Source organism: Myotis lucifugus, unplaced genomic scaffold, assembly GCF_000147115.1.
Source record: "Myotis lucifugus unplaced genomic scaffold, Myoluc2.0 scaffold_6, whole genome shotgun sequence".
NCBI classification, from domain to species: domain Eukaryota; kingdom Metazoa; phylum Chordata; class Mammalia; order Chiroptera; family Vespertilionidae; genus Myotis; species Myotis lucifugus.
The window spans coordinates 11,685,253-11,703,978 of NW_005871054.1; the positions used below are offsets into that span (position 1 = coordinate 11,685,253).

At 36.3% G+C, this 18,726-nt stretch overlaps 1 protein-coding gene across 2 annotated transcripts in view; it reads right to left on the reverse strand.

Annotated features, from left to right (window-relative positions):
- Positions 1-18,726, reverse strand: part of FOXN2 (forkhead box N2) — a 58,473-nt gene that overhangs the window by 17,481 nt on the left and 22,266 nt on the right. For both annotated transcript variants that reach the window (XM_006083371.3, XM_014447467.2), the window contains exons 2-3: positions 13,985-14,535; positions 899-1,005 (exon numbers count right to left, since the gene is read on the reverse strand). In XM_006083371.3, the coding sequence (XP_006083433.1) occupies positions 899-1,005; positions 13,985-14,521 (644 nt within the window). In that variant the 5' untranslated portion in view covers positions 14,522-14,535. The remainder of the gene's footprint in view (positions 1-898; positions 1,006-13,984; positions 14,536-18,726) is intronic.

Here is an 18,726-nt window from a genome sequence, read left to right on the forward strand (position 1 = left end):
GGACCCCCGAGTGCACAAATTTCGTGCACAGGGCTTCTAGTATGTACATAAATTTCAGCATTAGCCTTATGTTTTTACTGTATTTCAGCTACCTATAAAAGTTATCTAATAATATTTTAAGAAACTAGTATATGAAGTGGTGATAATTGTTGCAGCTGGGAGTTCTTTTAACTTTCTCCCTACTTTTTTGTATGTTTGAAAATTTCCACTTATTACTTTAATTAAAAAGGTTTAAAATTTTTCCAAAAATCACATTAACCATTACAGATAACTCTTTAAAATATCTTGACAAAATCTGGCATTTTTAACTCAAATGAATGTACATTAATAGAATTCAAAAAGATTCTAAAGGCTTCTCTAGAAAAAGGAAACCAAATCAGATTTAAGGAAGTCATATCATTTTCAGATGCAATTTAAAATGGGAAAGCTATAAGACCAATAGGAGTCACTGAGTTTGAAAGCAAAAGGCAAGGAAATACTTTACAACTGTATTTACCCGCAAAATCAAAACAAAATGTTACAATGACAAACAATCATCTTACTTAAACATTTTAAAATATACCTTTAATTTCCTACATCATTAGGTCAGCATTAGTATTGCAGACAATTAAAATGATTTAGTCTTTTGTAACTAAAATCATATAACTGTCTTTAGAGTTTAGTTATAATATATTTAGTACTGACTACATTTCCCAGAATTTATGTTCTTACTTATCTAATATCCTGTTTCCTAATAATACAAGTTAGACTATAAGTAAAACTGCCTTACGCTAATGTCTTATCCATAAATAATTGTCAATAAAAAAACGCCAAACCCCTACAACTTTGTTGAATTTCTCCATATCATACAGGGAAATCTTAAAAAGCACCATTGATACTTATATGGAAGATCCTGTACCTTTCTGGAGATGTTAATGCTGAAGGGAAAGGTTGCTTCTTCAGAGCTTGCATAAGGTTGGGTTTATATTCTGGATCAACACACCATAAGGAACCTTTCCCATTAACCTAGAATAAAATACACAAGAATTAATAACCTGGAACTTTGTGAAAATGATATAACCCCTAGTTATACGGTGACCAGCATGGAGGGCTGTACAAAGTGGCCCTCCACACTTTCCGATGTCAATAAATGTTAGCCATTACTAGTATTATTGTTACTGAAAACTCAAAAAGAAAAGGAAACTTTCTATGCAGCATCATAGGGAATACTTTAGGGAATATGATACTAAGTGAGGCATCAAAGAATAATTCCTATTTTTTAATGGCATTAACAGCAAACAATTTAATGAAGATCATGGCAAATTCCTCAAAGAGTAGTAAGTTGGTGACACAAGTATGGAAAAGACTCTTGTAAAAAATTATAAAAGCTTTGATTGGGTGATTCAGTTTGTTGTTGCGTCATCCTATACAGCAAAAGGTCTCGAGTTTGATTCTTGGTCAGGGCATATACCTGGGTTGCAGGTTTGATTCCTGGTCAGGGTGCGCACAGGAGGCAACAGATAATGTTTCTCTTTCACATCTATGTCTGTCTGTCTGTCTGCCTCTCTCCATCCCCCTTCCTTTCTTGCAATATATCCTCTGGTTAGGATTAAGTATACACACGCACACGCGCAAACACACACACACACACACACACACACACACACACACACACACACGAAAGAAGCATTAATTCCTTCTCTTAAGATGGTTAAGTTTCAACATTTGAGGGACTTCTGGATAATATGGCTGGCAATGGGCACACAAGCTCAGAGGCCATTAAAATAAATAATCAATGTTAATGGAATCTAAAGATAATGGAATTTGTAGGATTCTGGAAACTAGAGAATCTATTAATAAAAGTGCCTACTAAATTACAAATGGAAGGTGCCTGAAAGAAAGGCTTACTTGATTCATAGTTCCCATAATAAGAAGGAACAGCTTATGAAGAAGGTAAGTGAACAAGATACCTGAAGAACCTCATTTTATCTAACATGCAGGGGAAAGGCCAGGCTATAAGGTAACTCCTTTGAATAGGTTTGAAGATGCTGCATATTTTACCTCCCTCCTTCTTAAATTACACTACATATTAGTAGATTAGGAATCAAAACAGTCCTGCTGTAATTAAACCTGCTTTATGTGGTTCCCCAAAATTATTTGACACAGAACCTCTTTATCCCAGGTAATATTTAAGAAGTTAGTGTTCTGTGGAATGCTGATCAGAAAAACTGATGTAATTAGCGAACTCTTATAGACTATACTTTCCAAATATTAATGGGAAAAAACTATAAACATTGATTATACCATGAAGAAAAATTAATTCCCTTTTAAAGATCCCAATTTTGGACTCCAACACAAAAGAAAATAAAAATTAACAATCTCACAACTAAGTTCGCTGACCACTTGGAAATTTATAACCATTTTTGGATTAAAAAGCTATCCAAACTAAAATTACAGATTATCTAGTATCTAAAGGGTATAAGAAACATTGTTGTATCAAAACTAAACAGATGTGGCCCTAGCTGAACTTAAAGGCAAATTTATATCCTCAAACACTTTCATTCTTAAACAAGAACTGCAATATCTGAAACAAGCTTTTGTCACATCTACAGGGGAAAAATAAAAAAGAAAATTACATAATATTTTATAATGTAAACATATTATATAAAATCATATAAAAAGAAAATTGATAAGTATATAAACTAAAAATTGGGAAAAGAATAGAATAAATTCAAGAGAGTTTTTAAAAAACCATCAGTATCCCATACATACTAGTTGAGCTAGTCAAATGAAATAACAGAAAGGCCCTGGCCAGATAGCTCTGTTGAAACATTGTCCTGATATATATCAAGATTGTGGGTTCCGTCCCAGGTAGGGGCACATGCAGGAGTCAAACAATGTATAAATGAATGGGCGGAGCAACAAATCAATGTCTGTCTGTTTTTCTCTCTCCCTAATCAATGAATAAAAATGTTTTTAAAAAGGAAATACTGAAGTACTTTAGGAACTGTCATATCACTCATTAACTCTTCCTATTAATTTCCCTATTTCCTTAGCTGAACATCCCTACCTACACATCCTGAACAGAAGCCCGACTACAAGCATATTTCTACAAATGTACCACATTCACAAACAGAACTCCATAGCCATGCAAAGAGGAAGTCCAATGGCAATCTCATCCCACTTCCCCAGAGCTAAAGACTATTCATACAGTGATTAAGAAGGCAAGCCTTGGAATCAGGCTGCTTACTTTAGAAACTGGTTCTATCACTTAACAGCTGTGTAACCTTTAGAAAAATGTATATGTTCTCTGTGTATTAGTGTGCTCAAAATATCTCTATATAAATTGTACCTACTTCAAGAATTACTTTATTGTAAGTTAATTCGCATAAAGTGCTTAGAATACTGCCAGACATTCAACCACTCAACAAATGTTGGCTACTAGATATTTTTCTCCACAAATGTAAAATATCATTTACAAGTATAACCTGTCCTCTCTCCTACCATATGATTTTCAAAACTTCCTCAGAACCTCAGAACTAACTCAGGAGAATTTGATTTACATTCACAATTACTTAGAAAACAATAAAATTTACATGTTTTCTGTTCCCCTGCTCCCTGTTATTTATATAAAATCTTATATAATATAAGCTATTATAATTGCTGAAGATTTGATGTGATGAATTCTAGAGTACTTCCATTGCCCTAAATCTTTTGCAAGGTAATATTAATCTATTACTGAGGCTCTTTTATCTTTGAATATCGTGTCATAATTATTATGGCAGAATGGCACAATGAAAGAACACTTCTACAGGTTTAAAAACTGAGGTCCTGCCCTAGGCGGTTTGGCTCAGTGGATAGAGCTTTGGTCTGCAGACTGAAGGGTCCAAAGTTCAATTCCAGTTAAGGGCACATACCTCATTGCAGGCTCCTGCCCGGCCCGAGGGCTTGTGCAGGAGGCAACCAATTGATGTGTTTCTCTCCCATCCATATTTCTCTTTCTCTCTCCCACTCTCTAAAAATCAATGGAGCCGAAACCGGTTTGGCTCAGTGGATAGAGCGTCGGCCTGCGGACCGAAAGGTCTCAGGTTCGATTCCGGTCAAGGGCATGTACCTGGGTTGCGGGCACATCCCCAGTGGGAGATGTGCAGGAGGCAGCTGATCGATGTTTCTCTCTCATCGATGTTTCTAACTCTCTATCTCTCTCCCTTCCTCTCTGTAAAAAATCAATAAAATATATTTAAAAAAAAAATAAAAAAAAATAAAAATCAATGGAAAAATATCTTCCAGTGAGGATTAAAAACACACAAAAAATTGAGGTTCTAAAAAACAAAACAAAAAAACACTGAGGTCCTAAACAGTGCTTCTTGATTGGCTATGTGATAATCAACAAATCATATCTCTAAGAGTCAGTCCTCTCATGCATAATTTATCTGTAAAATAAAAAACCAGGCCATCACTAAGTTGTGATGAGATTCAAAGAAGGTAATTCATATGTAAGTGACAGAGATAAAAAATAAGTTAATACTAGGAGGATATTCTGAAATTGGCATATGTACAGTGAGAGATTTATATGGTTTAATAACAGTATATTCTTATTCCTTTACTTCTAAGAGATGAGGTAGTTTTAAAAAACAGTAAGAACAAAAGTCAATTAATTCCAGCCTGGCTGGTGTGGCTCAGTGGTTGAGCATTGACCCATGAACCAGGAGGTCATGGTTCAATTCTTGGTCAGGTCACATGCCTTTGTTTTGGGCTTGATCCCCAGTAGGGGGGCATGCAAGAGGCAGCCAGTCAATGATTCTCTCTCATCACTGATGCTTCTATCTCTATCTTCCCCTCCTTTCCTCCCTGAAATCAATTTTTTAAAAAGTCAATTAATTTGGAATAAGAAACAAAGTCAGGTAGTAAAGAACAAGGACTAAACTAAATTTAGAAAGGAAAAAAGCCCTTGTCTGAGGAAAGGTATGGTAATTGATGTAAGGCAGTGTTTAGCATCCTAGCAACTTAAATACATAGGAAAAGAAAAACCATGGGTGTCCTATCACACTGTAATATAGAAAGAAATATACCACATATCAGGTAAAACGTGTTTTTTTTTTTCTTTCAGTGGCAAGATACCACATGAACTATGCTAAACAAATATTTGAAATTTTGGGGGTTTTTTTCCCCAAAGGAAGTTAAGTTTTACAAATATACTTTTAGATTAAATGATGGAACTTCTTAAATTAAATATATATTTAGTCACTTGGCCCAAATAATGTTTCGGTGGGGAAACAAAATTATAAAATGTTAGCACCCACAAAATGCTTTGCCCCCAAACCATTCCAGTTTCAGAGAGAAAAGATATATGTAAATCATTTTTGATATATTTACTAAGACAATTATTTTAATAATTCTAGCTATGGTCTATCTTGATATTTCTGAGATTACACTCCTAGACACTGTTTTCAAATTCTATTGTGAGAGAACTGCAAATTGTTTTGATAATGGTAAAATCGCTATTTCCTTGAAATAGCAAATTAAAAGAACTGGTACTGAAAACTTGAAGTTCGGGGCAGTTAAGTATCTTGAATAAGGTCTCCAAATAACAGTCTGGTTTATGTTACCATGGCAGCACTTCCTTTCACTGGGTCTGTTCATGAACTATCAGTAACAAGAGATAAAACTATGCATTTGCTAATCTTTTTTAGAGTCTACAAGAAAAAGGAACTTATTTTTAACTAGCTCACTTCTTAAAAACTTGGCCTCTTCATTATTGTGCTTAGATGATAGAACAAATAATAAAGAACTTTCGAAGTTAAGAATTGTTTTCAACTAAATTTACATAGAACAAGATAAATCTTTTGTGCAATGGAAACAGGAAATGTGTATTCTCTCATTTACTATTATGCATTTGGAAACACTAAGGCTTTTGGACCTATTTGGTAAAGAAGGATGAAGGTTCTGAAGAAATGAGCCAAATTTTAAGAAGATTTATCTTGATGGAAGTTGTAAATAATAGATAGGGAGAAGGGGCAACGTTCATTATTCCTGAGATTTTTTAAGTACTTGCCCCATACATTTTAGTAGAGTTCCCCCTCTTGACTACCTTTTCAGTGGTTTTTAGAACCACTGAATTAAAAAGAATTAACAAGTTAAAAATGGTATTCATATCTCTTGCTTATAGCATGAACTTTTATAGTGGTTAGCATGATTCCCCCCACCTCCCCCTGGGATTCAGCTATCGAAACAAGTCATCATCATGCAAATGTAAATTGTACTAAACCAGGTAAAATGTCAAATTTCATATTTCCCAGTTATAATATTTTAGTTTGGCTTTATAAAAATGGAAAAAGTAGATATAAGGCCTGGATGCTAATGTTTAAAATGTAAAAACAAAAACAGAATGACAACCACAAAATAGCATGTCTAACTTTTATAATTTTAAAATCCCAAGGCAGAAAAATACCATGCCAAGATTTTTAGACCTGCCTTTTGAGGGTAGTAACTATGCTATGAATGATAGGGGAATCTATCCAACCAGCTATACCAATTGGTTGGGTATCATTACCACTTTGTAGTCTGAGCTGGACGTTGCTATCTTGCCTTTTTCTTTTAAAATTAATCCTCACCCAAGGATATATTTTTATCGATTTTTTGGGAGAGTGGAAGGGAGAGAGAGAAACATCGATGTGAGAGAAACATCAATTGGCCGTCTCCTGCATGTGCCCTAACCAGGGTTCAATCTGAAACCTAGGTATGTGCCCTGACCCGGAATCGAATTCACAACCTTTTTTGGTGTACAGATAACACTCCACCCAACTGACCCATCTGGCCAGGGCCACCTTGCCTTTTTTTAGATTATCATCTCTACTTAATGATCAGTCATCAGAAAAGTGCTGTCAAGGTTGCCAAATTTATTTCCAACATTTAATAGAAGTAAGTATAACCTACTTGCCTTCTGCAGATTAGAAGCGAAATACTGTCCTTCTGAGGCATTGATTTTAAGAAGTATTTCATAAATTAAAAAATCCATAAACCTTCCTAATTCTACTTAAATGTGTCACTTTCTGTATCCAAATTTCAGACACTTAAGCAAAGTGGTCTATTAATTTTTGTGATGATCGTCACCTATGATTTCCTTTCCTTCCACCCTAACTTGTGGTGATAGCCTGATAATTTTGTCCCAATATATAACAATTTTTATACTTATCTTCATATTCCCTATTATCTGATAGCATGATTTTTTCTTCTTTGTCACACTCTCCCTGTACTTTGGACTCTATGCTTTCCTGTTTGCTAGCTCTTACTTCCTTAATTACTTTCTTTCTCTGAGCATTCAAAAACACTCAGGTTAATTATATAAATAATGCACACATTTAAAATTTATAGACAAGAACAAGTCCCTTTTGATCATTACCACAAATCATACCACATTGAACACTTTATTCTACAACTTTTATTACAGATAATACCACAGTGAATATTCTCACATACATCGCCTTGCATTCAAGTATGAATGTTACTCTAGGGGAGAAATCAGAATCTGATCCACTAGATCAAAGGATAAGCGCATTTCTATTTGTAATAATTTCTGTCAAGTTGCCTTCAAGTATGATCATATTAATTTACACTCCTTTGTAATCAAATGTGTGAAACTATTGATATTGTTTTATTTCCCATGTGTTCCTCATCTAATATGATACTATCAAACATTTAAAATTTTTTGCATTCTAATAGGTAAAAGTGGTCTTTTGTTCTTTTAATTTGTCTGTCCCTGATTACTAGTGAGGATGAATATCTTTGCATATATTTATGAGCCATTTGTATATCCTCTTATGAACTGCCTGTTCATATTCTTTCCCATTTTTCTATTAGGTTTTATTTTCCTTACTAGAGGCCTGGTGCACGAAATTCATACGTAGGTACGGTCCCTAGGCCTGGCCAGTGATCGAAGTGCGAGCATCTGGAGTGGAAGGGCAGGTCCCAGCTGACCTCTGGGCCCTGAGCAGACCCTGGGCCCCCAGGCCCCAGCATGCCTCCCTCCACCTGAGTCACAGTGCCTGAGTCCCCACACAGAGATGCAGTGAACGCGGCTAGACACCGCTCTCTCCCCGCCGGCCTCGCAAACTGGCTCCTGTGTGAACTCATGGAGGGCCCCAGCGGCTGCAGCCTGGCTCACCTGAAAAGAGGCCGCACGGGTGTGGGGTGGGCTCCTTTCGGGTGCCCGGCACCTGAGACCGGGGGCTTCCCCAGTGTGCGCGCCCTGGCGTCCCCGCATTTTCAGCACACATCCATCCCTGTCACCCCCACCCCCAGGTAGCTGGCGAGAGGTCGCAGCACGTTTCCAACGCTAGACACGTTCTGTGCCGCCCCTGGTGGTCAGCGCACGTCATGGTGAGCGGTCGAACTCCCAGTCAAACAACTGCCTGAGGGGACAATTTGCATATTAGGCTTTTATTATATAAGGGTTGAATTATGAGTCCCTTATATATAATGGTGTGCTGCTGACTGTAAACATCTCATCAACTTCACATTTAATGTTGGTAGCTTGAAACTGGCCATGACAGAAATATCTGTCTCGTGGATATCTGCAAAAGCTATATCCCCGCTCCCACCCAATTGTAAACATTTACCACCAGTACACCACTGCTTATATATTTTGATCCTAATCTTTTGTCTCAATGAATTCTTCTTAGCAAATCGTTCCCAAGTTTTTTGCAACATTTGACACTATTGCTCATACACACTTACCTCAACTGCCTTGTTTTCCATTACACCCTTCTTTTCTTAGATTCTTCTACTGAAAATCAATGCTGACTTACACACTTAGAGCTGTAATTCCACAACATCCCCACTATTCCTGTAGCTTATTTCTAAATACCTAGTAGACAGTTCAACTTTTATGTCCCACCATAAGTGTAAACACAAACTAGAAAAGAATTAAGTGACATAATTAAAAACTAAACTCTAACGATGCACATGGGAAAAGACTTAGAATCTGCTTCCAAGATGGCTCACTCACATGGCTATTGACATAGGGTCTCATTTCCTTGCCACATGAGCCTCTCCATAGGGACACTTAAGTGTCTTTAGGATATGGCAGCTGGCTCCCCATAGAACAAGTTATGCAAGAGCCCAAGATGAAAGCCATGTTTTTTATGATCTAGTTTCTGAAAAGGCAAACTCCCTCATTTTCACAATATCATCTGGGTTACACAAGTCAGCCCTATTCAGTATTGGAGGAGACTCTCCAGAAAGCGGGGCTCATTTGGGGCCATCTCGGAGGCTAACTATGACAGAGATTGACCCTTTGAAATTATTGAGGCTTTTAAAATGGCTTAATACATAGTTGGTCTTTGTAAATATTCCATGTATATAGTACAGAATGTGAGACAGCAATTTGTTACATGGCAATAAATAACTAATACAACCTCCTGTAAGTTAGCTATAAGATGATTATATGTCATAATGTCTTGCTACTCAGGGTGTGTCCATGGGCTAGCAGCATCAGGATCACCTGGTAGCCTGTTAGAAATAAAAGCCTCATTCTCCATCCTAGATTTGAATCATAATCTGCATTTTAACAAGATCCTTCTACATTTAAGTTTGAACAGCACTAACCTAGAAAATCCTTCAATCACCTAAAAATATAATTACTTACTCTTTTAACTTTTATTTCACATAAGAATAGACTTCTGCTGCCAGTTAGGGAATAGTAAGCTATAAGAGAACATTACTCCCAGTCTAATTAAAAAAAAAACAAACCGCAAAATAATCTACAAAATCATAATTTTTTATGAGTCCATCTGAGAGCTAAAACTGCAAGACAACTGAAGGAACTGAATTCTAAACTGTGACAGGGACCTATCAGGAGAGATGGAATATGTGGACTGTTTTAATGGAACATGTGAACTGTTTTACCATTGGCAGAGCATGGAAGAAGTAGTAGTCATAAAGAAGGTAAGAAAAAAAACTACTCAAAATTTAACAAATTCTTAAAAGCCAAGTGTAAGCTAGCAAGGTAAGTTAGCATCCTTGCCATTCCCAGGCAGGAAAAAGTCTTCATCCACTAGCCAGTATTTTTCCATGAACCTCCATGCTATGCTCCAGAGAAAGACTGTGGGCAGTGCAGAAGACCTAAAAGAGACACCCTTGGAAATGAAGATAGATATATAGAATCTAGCAAGACAAACCTCATCCATACTGCTGGCCCTGAATGAGCATAAGGTGAGATCAGGTATCCCTGTGGGACAGGCACACAACCTGTCTATATTCTGGACAAAGCTCCAAAATTAAGCAAAAGCTGTCTGCTACTGAGAGAGAGACAAAATACCCTACCCACCTCAGTCCTAGGCAAAGGATGGCTGCTGCTAGAAAAGACGTACAAAACCAAATATCCTCATACTTCAATGACACTAGGCAATGTGCCATGTGTCATTAGGAGAAGGGCAGAAAATCTGCTCATGCCCAGATCCCCCAATGACACAAAGCACAAATCTGCTACGCTGAGAAAAGAAATGGTCACTCACTTGTACCTAAGACATCCCACTGATATTAGCCAGTTTATCTACCATAATGGGAATAAGCAGGAAGCTGGCCTGAGCTCCGGAACAGTGCTGTCCAGTAGGACTTTCTACAATAACAGAAATATCCTATATTTATGCTGTCCAATATACCAACCAGTAGCCACATGTAGATAATTGGCTAGTGATGAATGCAGCTCTAGACTCCACTCTGAATAGACGGGAGAAACTGTCTGCTCCTGGAGGAGGCAAGAAAAAACCCACTCATGAGTCAGAGGCATTCATACGCCTGCTAAGACTAAAATGGGAACAGAAGAACTAAAAAACCCACCTTAAAAAGCCTTGTACCTCCCTAGATGGTTTGGCTCAGTGGATAGAGCATAGATGATAGAAAGGTCTGGGGTTCAATTCCAGTCAAGGGCACATGCCCGGGTTACAGGCCACTAGGGGGCATACAGGAGGCAGTCGATCAATGATTCTCATCATTGATGTTTCTCTCTCTTCCTTCCTCTCTGAAATCAAGAAAAAAATATATATATTTAAAAAAAGGCAGAGTAGCTGTCATTAAAAAAAAAAAAAAGCCATGCACCAAGTAATAAGCAATAACAATCTATTGCTATTGGAGTGGCAACAGCATGAAAAGAAATGTCCAAACTCCCCTCCAGCCCCCAAATGTGGCACAAGCTGAAAGATAAAGGTGAAATAGAAACACGGAGAAAAATCATCTGATACTCCAGTTCTCACACTAAGCACAAAGTATTGGCAGTCCATCTCTGTAGGGATCTGAAGCCTGTGGTATGCTGAAGGTAACTATGACAATCACAAAACCCAATCCCAGTTCAATTATTAACTAGATTGACCAATACCTGTTCACACTAACAATCTAATAAAAGTAGAGGCAATGCCTACTTCTGGGCAGAAATATTATTTACCTTAGTCCCTACCAATATCTTACTTACACTGACATTCAATCCAAAATTATGAAACACACACACACAAAAAGTCAACAAAACCAGACCCAGAGATGGACCAGATATTGAAATTATTGGACAGATACCACAACTATGACTAATATATTTATAGATCTAGTGGGAAATTTTAGCAGAGAGATGGAGAATATTTTTTAAAGGTAAGTACAAACGCTAGAAATAAAAGGTATGACAAATTCTTTGTCAGGCTTATCAGCAGAATGAACACAACAGAGGAAAAAGTGAACCTGTATAAAGAGCAATAAAAATGATCCAAACTGAAATAAAGGGAGAAAAAATAGAAAAAGGGGCACAGCAACTAATAGGTGAGACAACAGCAAATGGTCTAACATATTTTTACTTAGCGCCTCAGAAGTAGGAAGTGAGCCAAAAGAAATATTTGAAGAGACAATGAGCAAAATTTTTCTAAACGTAAGAAGAAAAACCAACCACAGATCCACAAACCTCTGAAAAACCAAAGTAGGATAAAAATAAAGAAAAACACAACTAAGTACGTCATAGGCAAACTACTGAAAAGTAGTGATAATGCAAAGAATCCTAGAGGGTAAATAACTGGAGTAGGTTCCACCACATCTCGAGGAGGCACTGCTGGGGCACAGAGGCTCTGCCAGGCATTGATTTTGATGGGTTCCAGAAATAGGGAGGACAGGATGGAGGAGTTGTGGGACTGATGGCCTGCTGGGAACAGGACTTCTATAAGGACAAATATGTCTGGAAGGCTATAGTCCAAGGCCATTTTTGCTGGCTATAAGCGGGGTCTCTGGAACCAGAGGGAGCACGCAGCTCTTCTTAAAATTGAAGGTGTTTATGCTCAGATGAAACAGAATTCTATCTAGGCAAGAGATGTGCTTATGTGTAGTACAAAGCAAAGAACACAGTGACTCCTGGTGGCAAACCAAACCAGAGTAATCTGAGGAAAGGTAACTTGTGCTCATGGAAACAGTGGAATGGTTCGTGCTAAATTCCGAAGCAACCTTCCTGCTAAGGCTACTCAACAAAGAATCCGTGTAATGCTGTACCCCTCAAGGATTTAAACTTACTAAAAATAAATAAAATGGATTTGTTTTCCTGGGGGGGGGGGGGAGATTCCTAAAGACAGACAGATAGCTAAAAAAGAAACATAACAGAGGAACAAAGATAAGAATGCAGTAGACTTCTCATTAGAAACTAAAGACAAGAGAACAACATCTTTAAAGTACAGTAGTTCCCCCTTATCTGTGGTTTTACTTTCCACAGTTTCAGTTACTTGCAGTTAACTGCAGTCCAAAAATATTGTTTCCTCAACCATTGATATCATCTGCTCTTGACATCAAACTATCAAGATTATCGTGGTTCAATGATCCAGGATCACCTAAAGCAGGTGATTCTTCTCTGATGTATGGTCAGAAGGTCAATAGTAGCCTACCACTAAGTCACAATGCCTACACCATTTATCTCACTTTATCTAATCCTGTAGGCATTTCATTCACAAAAATAAGAGTGATTACAGTAGAGTAAGATATTTCAAGAGAGAAAAAGAGAGGCCATACTCACATAACTTTTATTACAATATATTGTTGCAATTGTTCTATTTTATTATCGGTTATTGTTATAATCTATTACTGTGTCTAATTTATAAAATTAAACTTTATCATAAGTATGTATGTATAGAAAAAAATAGTATATTCATATATATAGGGTTCCATACTATCTGCATCCACTGGAGGTCTTGAAACATACTCCAGCATATAAGGAGGGGACTACTATACTTAAAGAAAACTGCCAACCTAGAATTTTATAGCCTCCTCCATAAAACGGTTGAAAAAAATATTTCATTGCTAGTGGACCTGAACTACAAGAAATGCTATATAAACTTCTCCAAGAAAAAAAAAGATCCAGATAGGACATCAGGATTAGTCAAGTTTTTCTGTAAAAGTCCAGATAATAAATGAAATGGTATAATATTATTTGAAGGTAGAATGTGATAAAGATATATATAGAGATACATGTATGTATACACCTATATATAAATACATCTCTCTCTCTCTTCACTGAAAATTATATAATAAATTACTAAAAAAATTTAAGTAATAGCTAATAAGCCAATAGTAGAGATAAAATTGAATCATAAAAAAAAATATTCAATCCAAAAGGCAGAAAAGTGGAAAAGGGGAATAAAAACAGACAGCAAATAGATAACAAATAGCACAGCAATAGATTTTAATTCAACCTTATCAACTGCGTTACTATACATGGTCTACATTCCAATTTTAAGGCAATGGTTGCAAAACTACATAAATAAGAATAATATACTGATAGTGATAGAAACACTATACAAACAGAAAACTGGACCATTAAAAACACTAATTTATGTACCTATGGTAGACTGAAAGCAAATGATGAATATAATTAAGATCAAGCTGAAGTAATCTGACTTGGCTATTTTTGTCTTTGATTTCCCCATATTTTAAGGTCTCAATGTTAGCTCTCCCCAACCTCCCCAAATATAGCAATGTTCATAATACTGACCTTGCCATGGCTTCTTTCCACTTTCTGAAAACATTTATTCAGGGACAGATTATGTCGAACAGAATTCTTCCAGCCTGTTGGTGCAGTAGCAAAATATGGGAAGCGGTCCAGAATCCAGCTATAAATTTCTTTGACAGGCAGACATTTATTTGGAGAATGCTCTATAGCCATATAAATGAGAAGACTAAAAGAGTATGGGGGCTTTGAAGTTGCTGATTTTTTTTCTGGGTTCTGGTAGCAAGATGGTCCTAATGATGGCATATCATCTCCCTCTATGTCATACAAAGGACTAACAATTGGAAGACCCTCACTTCCAAAGCTGAAGTTTGTTAGAAGATTAGTACTTTCATGAAGCCAGTTCAAGTTTGTGAGTTCATCATCTGCTGATTCACAGTCCATTAGAGTGGCCTTTGGCCTGGCAGCATCAACAGCTTCAGGCAAGCTTCCCATTTTGTAAATCTGGCTTAATCCTGCAACCTTTTCAGCTCCTGGAGTTTCAGCTCTCTTTTCTGGAGTCATTCCAATTATTGGACCCATTTACTCTTATAGTTCTGCAACAAAGGAAATAATTATCAATCAATGTAATGCTTAAGATTCTTAGGCTCGTGAAAAAATAGAATGCATATTTAAATATCCCCAAATCAGAGAAATTCTGCAATTATCGCACATAATATTTAAGCATAGTATTTATATAATTAAAATTTACAATATGAGAAAGAGAATTTCATATTTTTTGATATGGCTATAAATAATGCAGCATTATAATACCATATTGTATGAGTGATATAAACAAAATTAAATAATGTATTTTGAGTACTTAAACAATATTCCAAATAAACCCTTTCCTGAAATCTAAAATATTATAAAGAGAGAAACCATTTCTCATATTTTTACATTATATAATACTATAACAATATTTCTTATTCATCATCAGTAAAATTATATTTATTATGTTATTTTTTTTGTAAATTCCAGTGTTTTTACATCTGCATTCTATATAATCTCATCAAGTACTGAGACTGTAAGGGTGACATTCTCTTAATAAAGTTTGAAATGTTACTATATTTTCAAAGAGAAAAAAACATTTCTAAACTATTTGTTAGTATTTCTATTTTCTCAAATGACTTCTCTTTTGCTTTTTAAACACACTTCAACTCAAAACCCCTATCATGGGAGAATAACTGACCAAAGAAGAAAGTGATAGAGCTAAAGTGCTATTTAATTTATTTAATGATTCAGAAAAGTACCTCATTTCTGAATTCAGTGAAAAAACTTCTATGTTTTCCATCAGTCTAGTCAATATACTTATGCTTATATAATTGAAAGATAAGTATCTCCAAAGTTTTCTTTTACTTAGAATATAGCTGGCAGGTTATCCCAAGAATTATGAAAATTGGTCAATTTTAGATGTAGAGCAGTATTTGAATTCTGGTAGCTACTAGTAGATATAGTCTTAGAGAACTCCATTTTCAATAGCAGTAGTTAATAATTTGGGAGTCAGCTATTTATTATATCTCAAGTAACCATCAGTTAAACCCCATAATGTAGGCACTATTATTAACCCAATTTTATAGATAAGGAAAATGATTCAGAGAGGTTAAACATCCTCTTTGAGGTTGTCTGGCTAGCAACTGGATATGCCAGAATTTAAACCCAGCAGACTGACTTCAGAACCACTACATTATCCTGGTGACACTATATATACACCATTTTTTATTTTATCATTGTTCTCTCCATAACCAGTTCTTATCTCTCTCACATACACCTATATCTATAACTTCACACACCAAGACACTGTAAAAAGGAAAAGATCAAACTATAATTAATTTGATGTCTATTTCAATTAGTAATGAAAACCACGCACACATAAACATATGCACATGTGCATGCAATAAGTCTTCTACCCATAGAAAAACTTTAAAACTGTGATGGATGAGAATTAATTTGTTGAAGAAAGTCTTGTTTCCTTTAAAAAATATATCTTAGTATTTACTGTCCAAAGAAGGAAATGACTAATTTCTAATGGTCCACTTTTGCCTTTTCACCTATATCTCCCTCCATTTATCTTCAATTACATATAGAAATTAGAGAGTACCAAATAGCACTGACTAACATTTACTGAGATTTTACTTTATTACAGACACTATGCTATGGGCTTTGAAATGCATCATCTCTACTTACTCCTCCCTACTACTTAGCTCTATGTATCATCCTTTCTTTTTGACTGTGAATTCCATAAGGGGCAAGAGTCTTTTACTTTTGTATTCTTAATGAATCTTAACAAAATGTTGGGCATGAGTAAGCAATCAAACCATAATTATTTAAAACTGAAATTAACCAATAATCAATATACATGTCTATTCTGGACCAAGTTCTATGCTATCTACCTTTAAGAGTTATTTATTTTTGAAACAAATTCTTAATGCTAAGAAACATGCTCACTGGTAACAATCAGAAAATTGAAATTCATTGTTTATAAATAAGGAAATGGAAATGAAATAAGGCATTTGCCTAAGTTCTAAAGCTAGTAAAAAGGAGAGCCAAAATTATAAACCAGGCTGAGTTCAATACTCAAGTTTTTTGTCCATTAAAGTACACTCGATCTCTTAAGGAATTTATATTTTAGCAACACTATCTAAAACAAATAGATACTGTTGACAGATATGAGAATATATAGTGAAAGAAACTAATTTAGATGGTTGCAAATATATGTCATTTCTCTGAATTACAAGTTTAGAATAAAATCTTATCATTTGAAGCTATAAAGTAATATTATGTCATCAAATATGTCAAAGATTATAGCCAAGCAAAGTTAAAAAATCAAGTACTGGCAGTGAAAGGCTAATATGCTCTTAGGTTTGAACTGTCACTGTATTTTCAAGGAGAAAAGAGGAATGTTTCTGAACTATCATTTCAGAATACTCTTCAACACCATTCACTTAGAACACTAAGTCTATCACAGTAAATAGGCAAATAATCTTTTTCACAAATATTTATATACAAATAAGTATATAAATAGAAAATAAATGTAGAAAATATTCAACTCCACTGATCACAGAAATACAAAGCAAACAAAATGTGATATTAAATATGATAATTTAATACAGTACCTAGTATGCAATAGGCACAAATACTAGTAGTAATAAAAGTAATAGTATCTATTTTTGCCCAAATTACCAATGGTTTACAAATATATACAATCTGGGGCAAGGGCCTCAGGCCATTTTGGACAGCCACCTGGCAATATACACCTAGAATCATTAAAAATGTCATATTCCTTGACCCAGTAATTCCACTTATGAGTCACTTCAGTGAAATAATCATATGTAAGGTAAAAGATCCTCTCTTCTCTTTCTTCCTCTCTCTTACACAACACACACACACACAGATGTCCATCCAAGAATTATGAAAGATAATAGAAACTATAAACAATTTACATTTCTTATTATAGAGTAACTAGTGACCTGGTGCAAGGATTCGTGCACATTGAAAGGAAATTAATTAGAAGGTGGGCGGTGGGATGGGACTGGGCAAGACACGCCCTGGAGCCAACCTCCCTCAGTCCCTCCCCGGCCTGTTGCACCTGGGGTGATACCATGGCTTGAAGGGTGTCTGCAGAGTGAGTGGGATCCCTCCGGCAGGTGGGGTCCCTTGGCCTGGCCTGCAGAAATCGGGCTGAAACTGGCTCTCTGACACCCCCCGAGGGGTCCTAGAGTGTGAGAGGGCACTCTGAAAAGTTGTTGTTGTATAGGGCGTGGAACGCAAATGCAAGTGTGCAGTAAACTTGATTCGAGGCCGACAGTATCCCAACAACAACATAACCCATGCCCAGCCAAAGGTGGATTCGCGTGGCCCCATGAAGTATTGGGCTCCCTCCTCTCTGGTTTCGGGGTGCGTCACCCGAGAACCACCACTGCCAAGTCACTGCAGCTCAGCAGCTCCTGCATTAAGCACCTGCTCCCTGGTGGTCAGTGTGCATCATAGCTACTGATCAGACAGACACTTATATTAGCCTTTTATATATATAGATACCTAAGAAAAATAAAGTACACCTATTCAATCTAATATTTATTTAGTAGTCATTAAACATTACTGTCTTTAAAGACTACACGGTAAACAAAAAAGCTTTGTTAAAACTAGTTTAAAAAAAAGCCTAATAACAACTCCATGAAGAAAGTGTATAGATTGGACTTCAGTATCAAATAGATTTAGATTTGAAGTCTGAAAAAACAACAACAAAAAAAACGGTAAAAACAAACAAATATACAAAAAGCTTACTGTAGCCCAGCCAGAGTGGTTCAGTGGTTGAGTGCCAACCAATGTACCTGGAGGTCAGGGTTCGATTCCTGGTCAGGGCGCATGCTGGGGTTACAAGCTCGATCCCCAGTGTGGGGCGTGCAGGAGGCAGCCAGTGATTCTTTATCATTGATGTTTCTCTGTTTCTGTTTCTCTCTCTCTCTCTCTCTCTCTCTCTCTCTCTCTCTCTCCCCCTCTCCCTCTCCCTCTCTCCCTCTCCCTTCCTCCCTGAAAGCAATATATATATAAAATAGCTTACTGTAGTTTACATTAGTAACTTGGTAATTTTTTCTTTGTTCTTCTATTTTCCAGTATTTCTGTAATGTGTTCATTATTTTTATAGTTTAAAATAAAATAAAAAAACTCGCCCTGGCCAGTTTGGCTCAGTGGATAGAGTGTCGACCTGCTGACTGAAGAGTCACAGGTTTGATTCTGGTCAAGGGTAC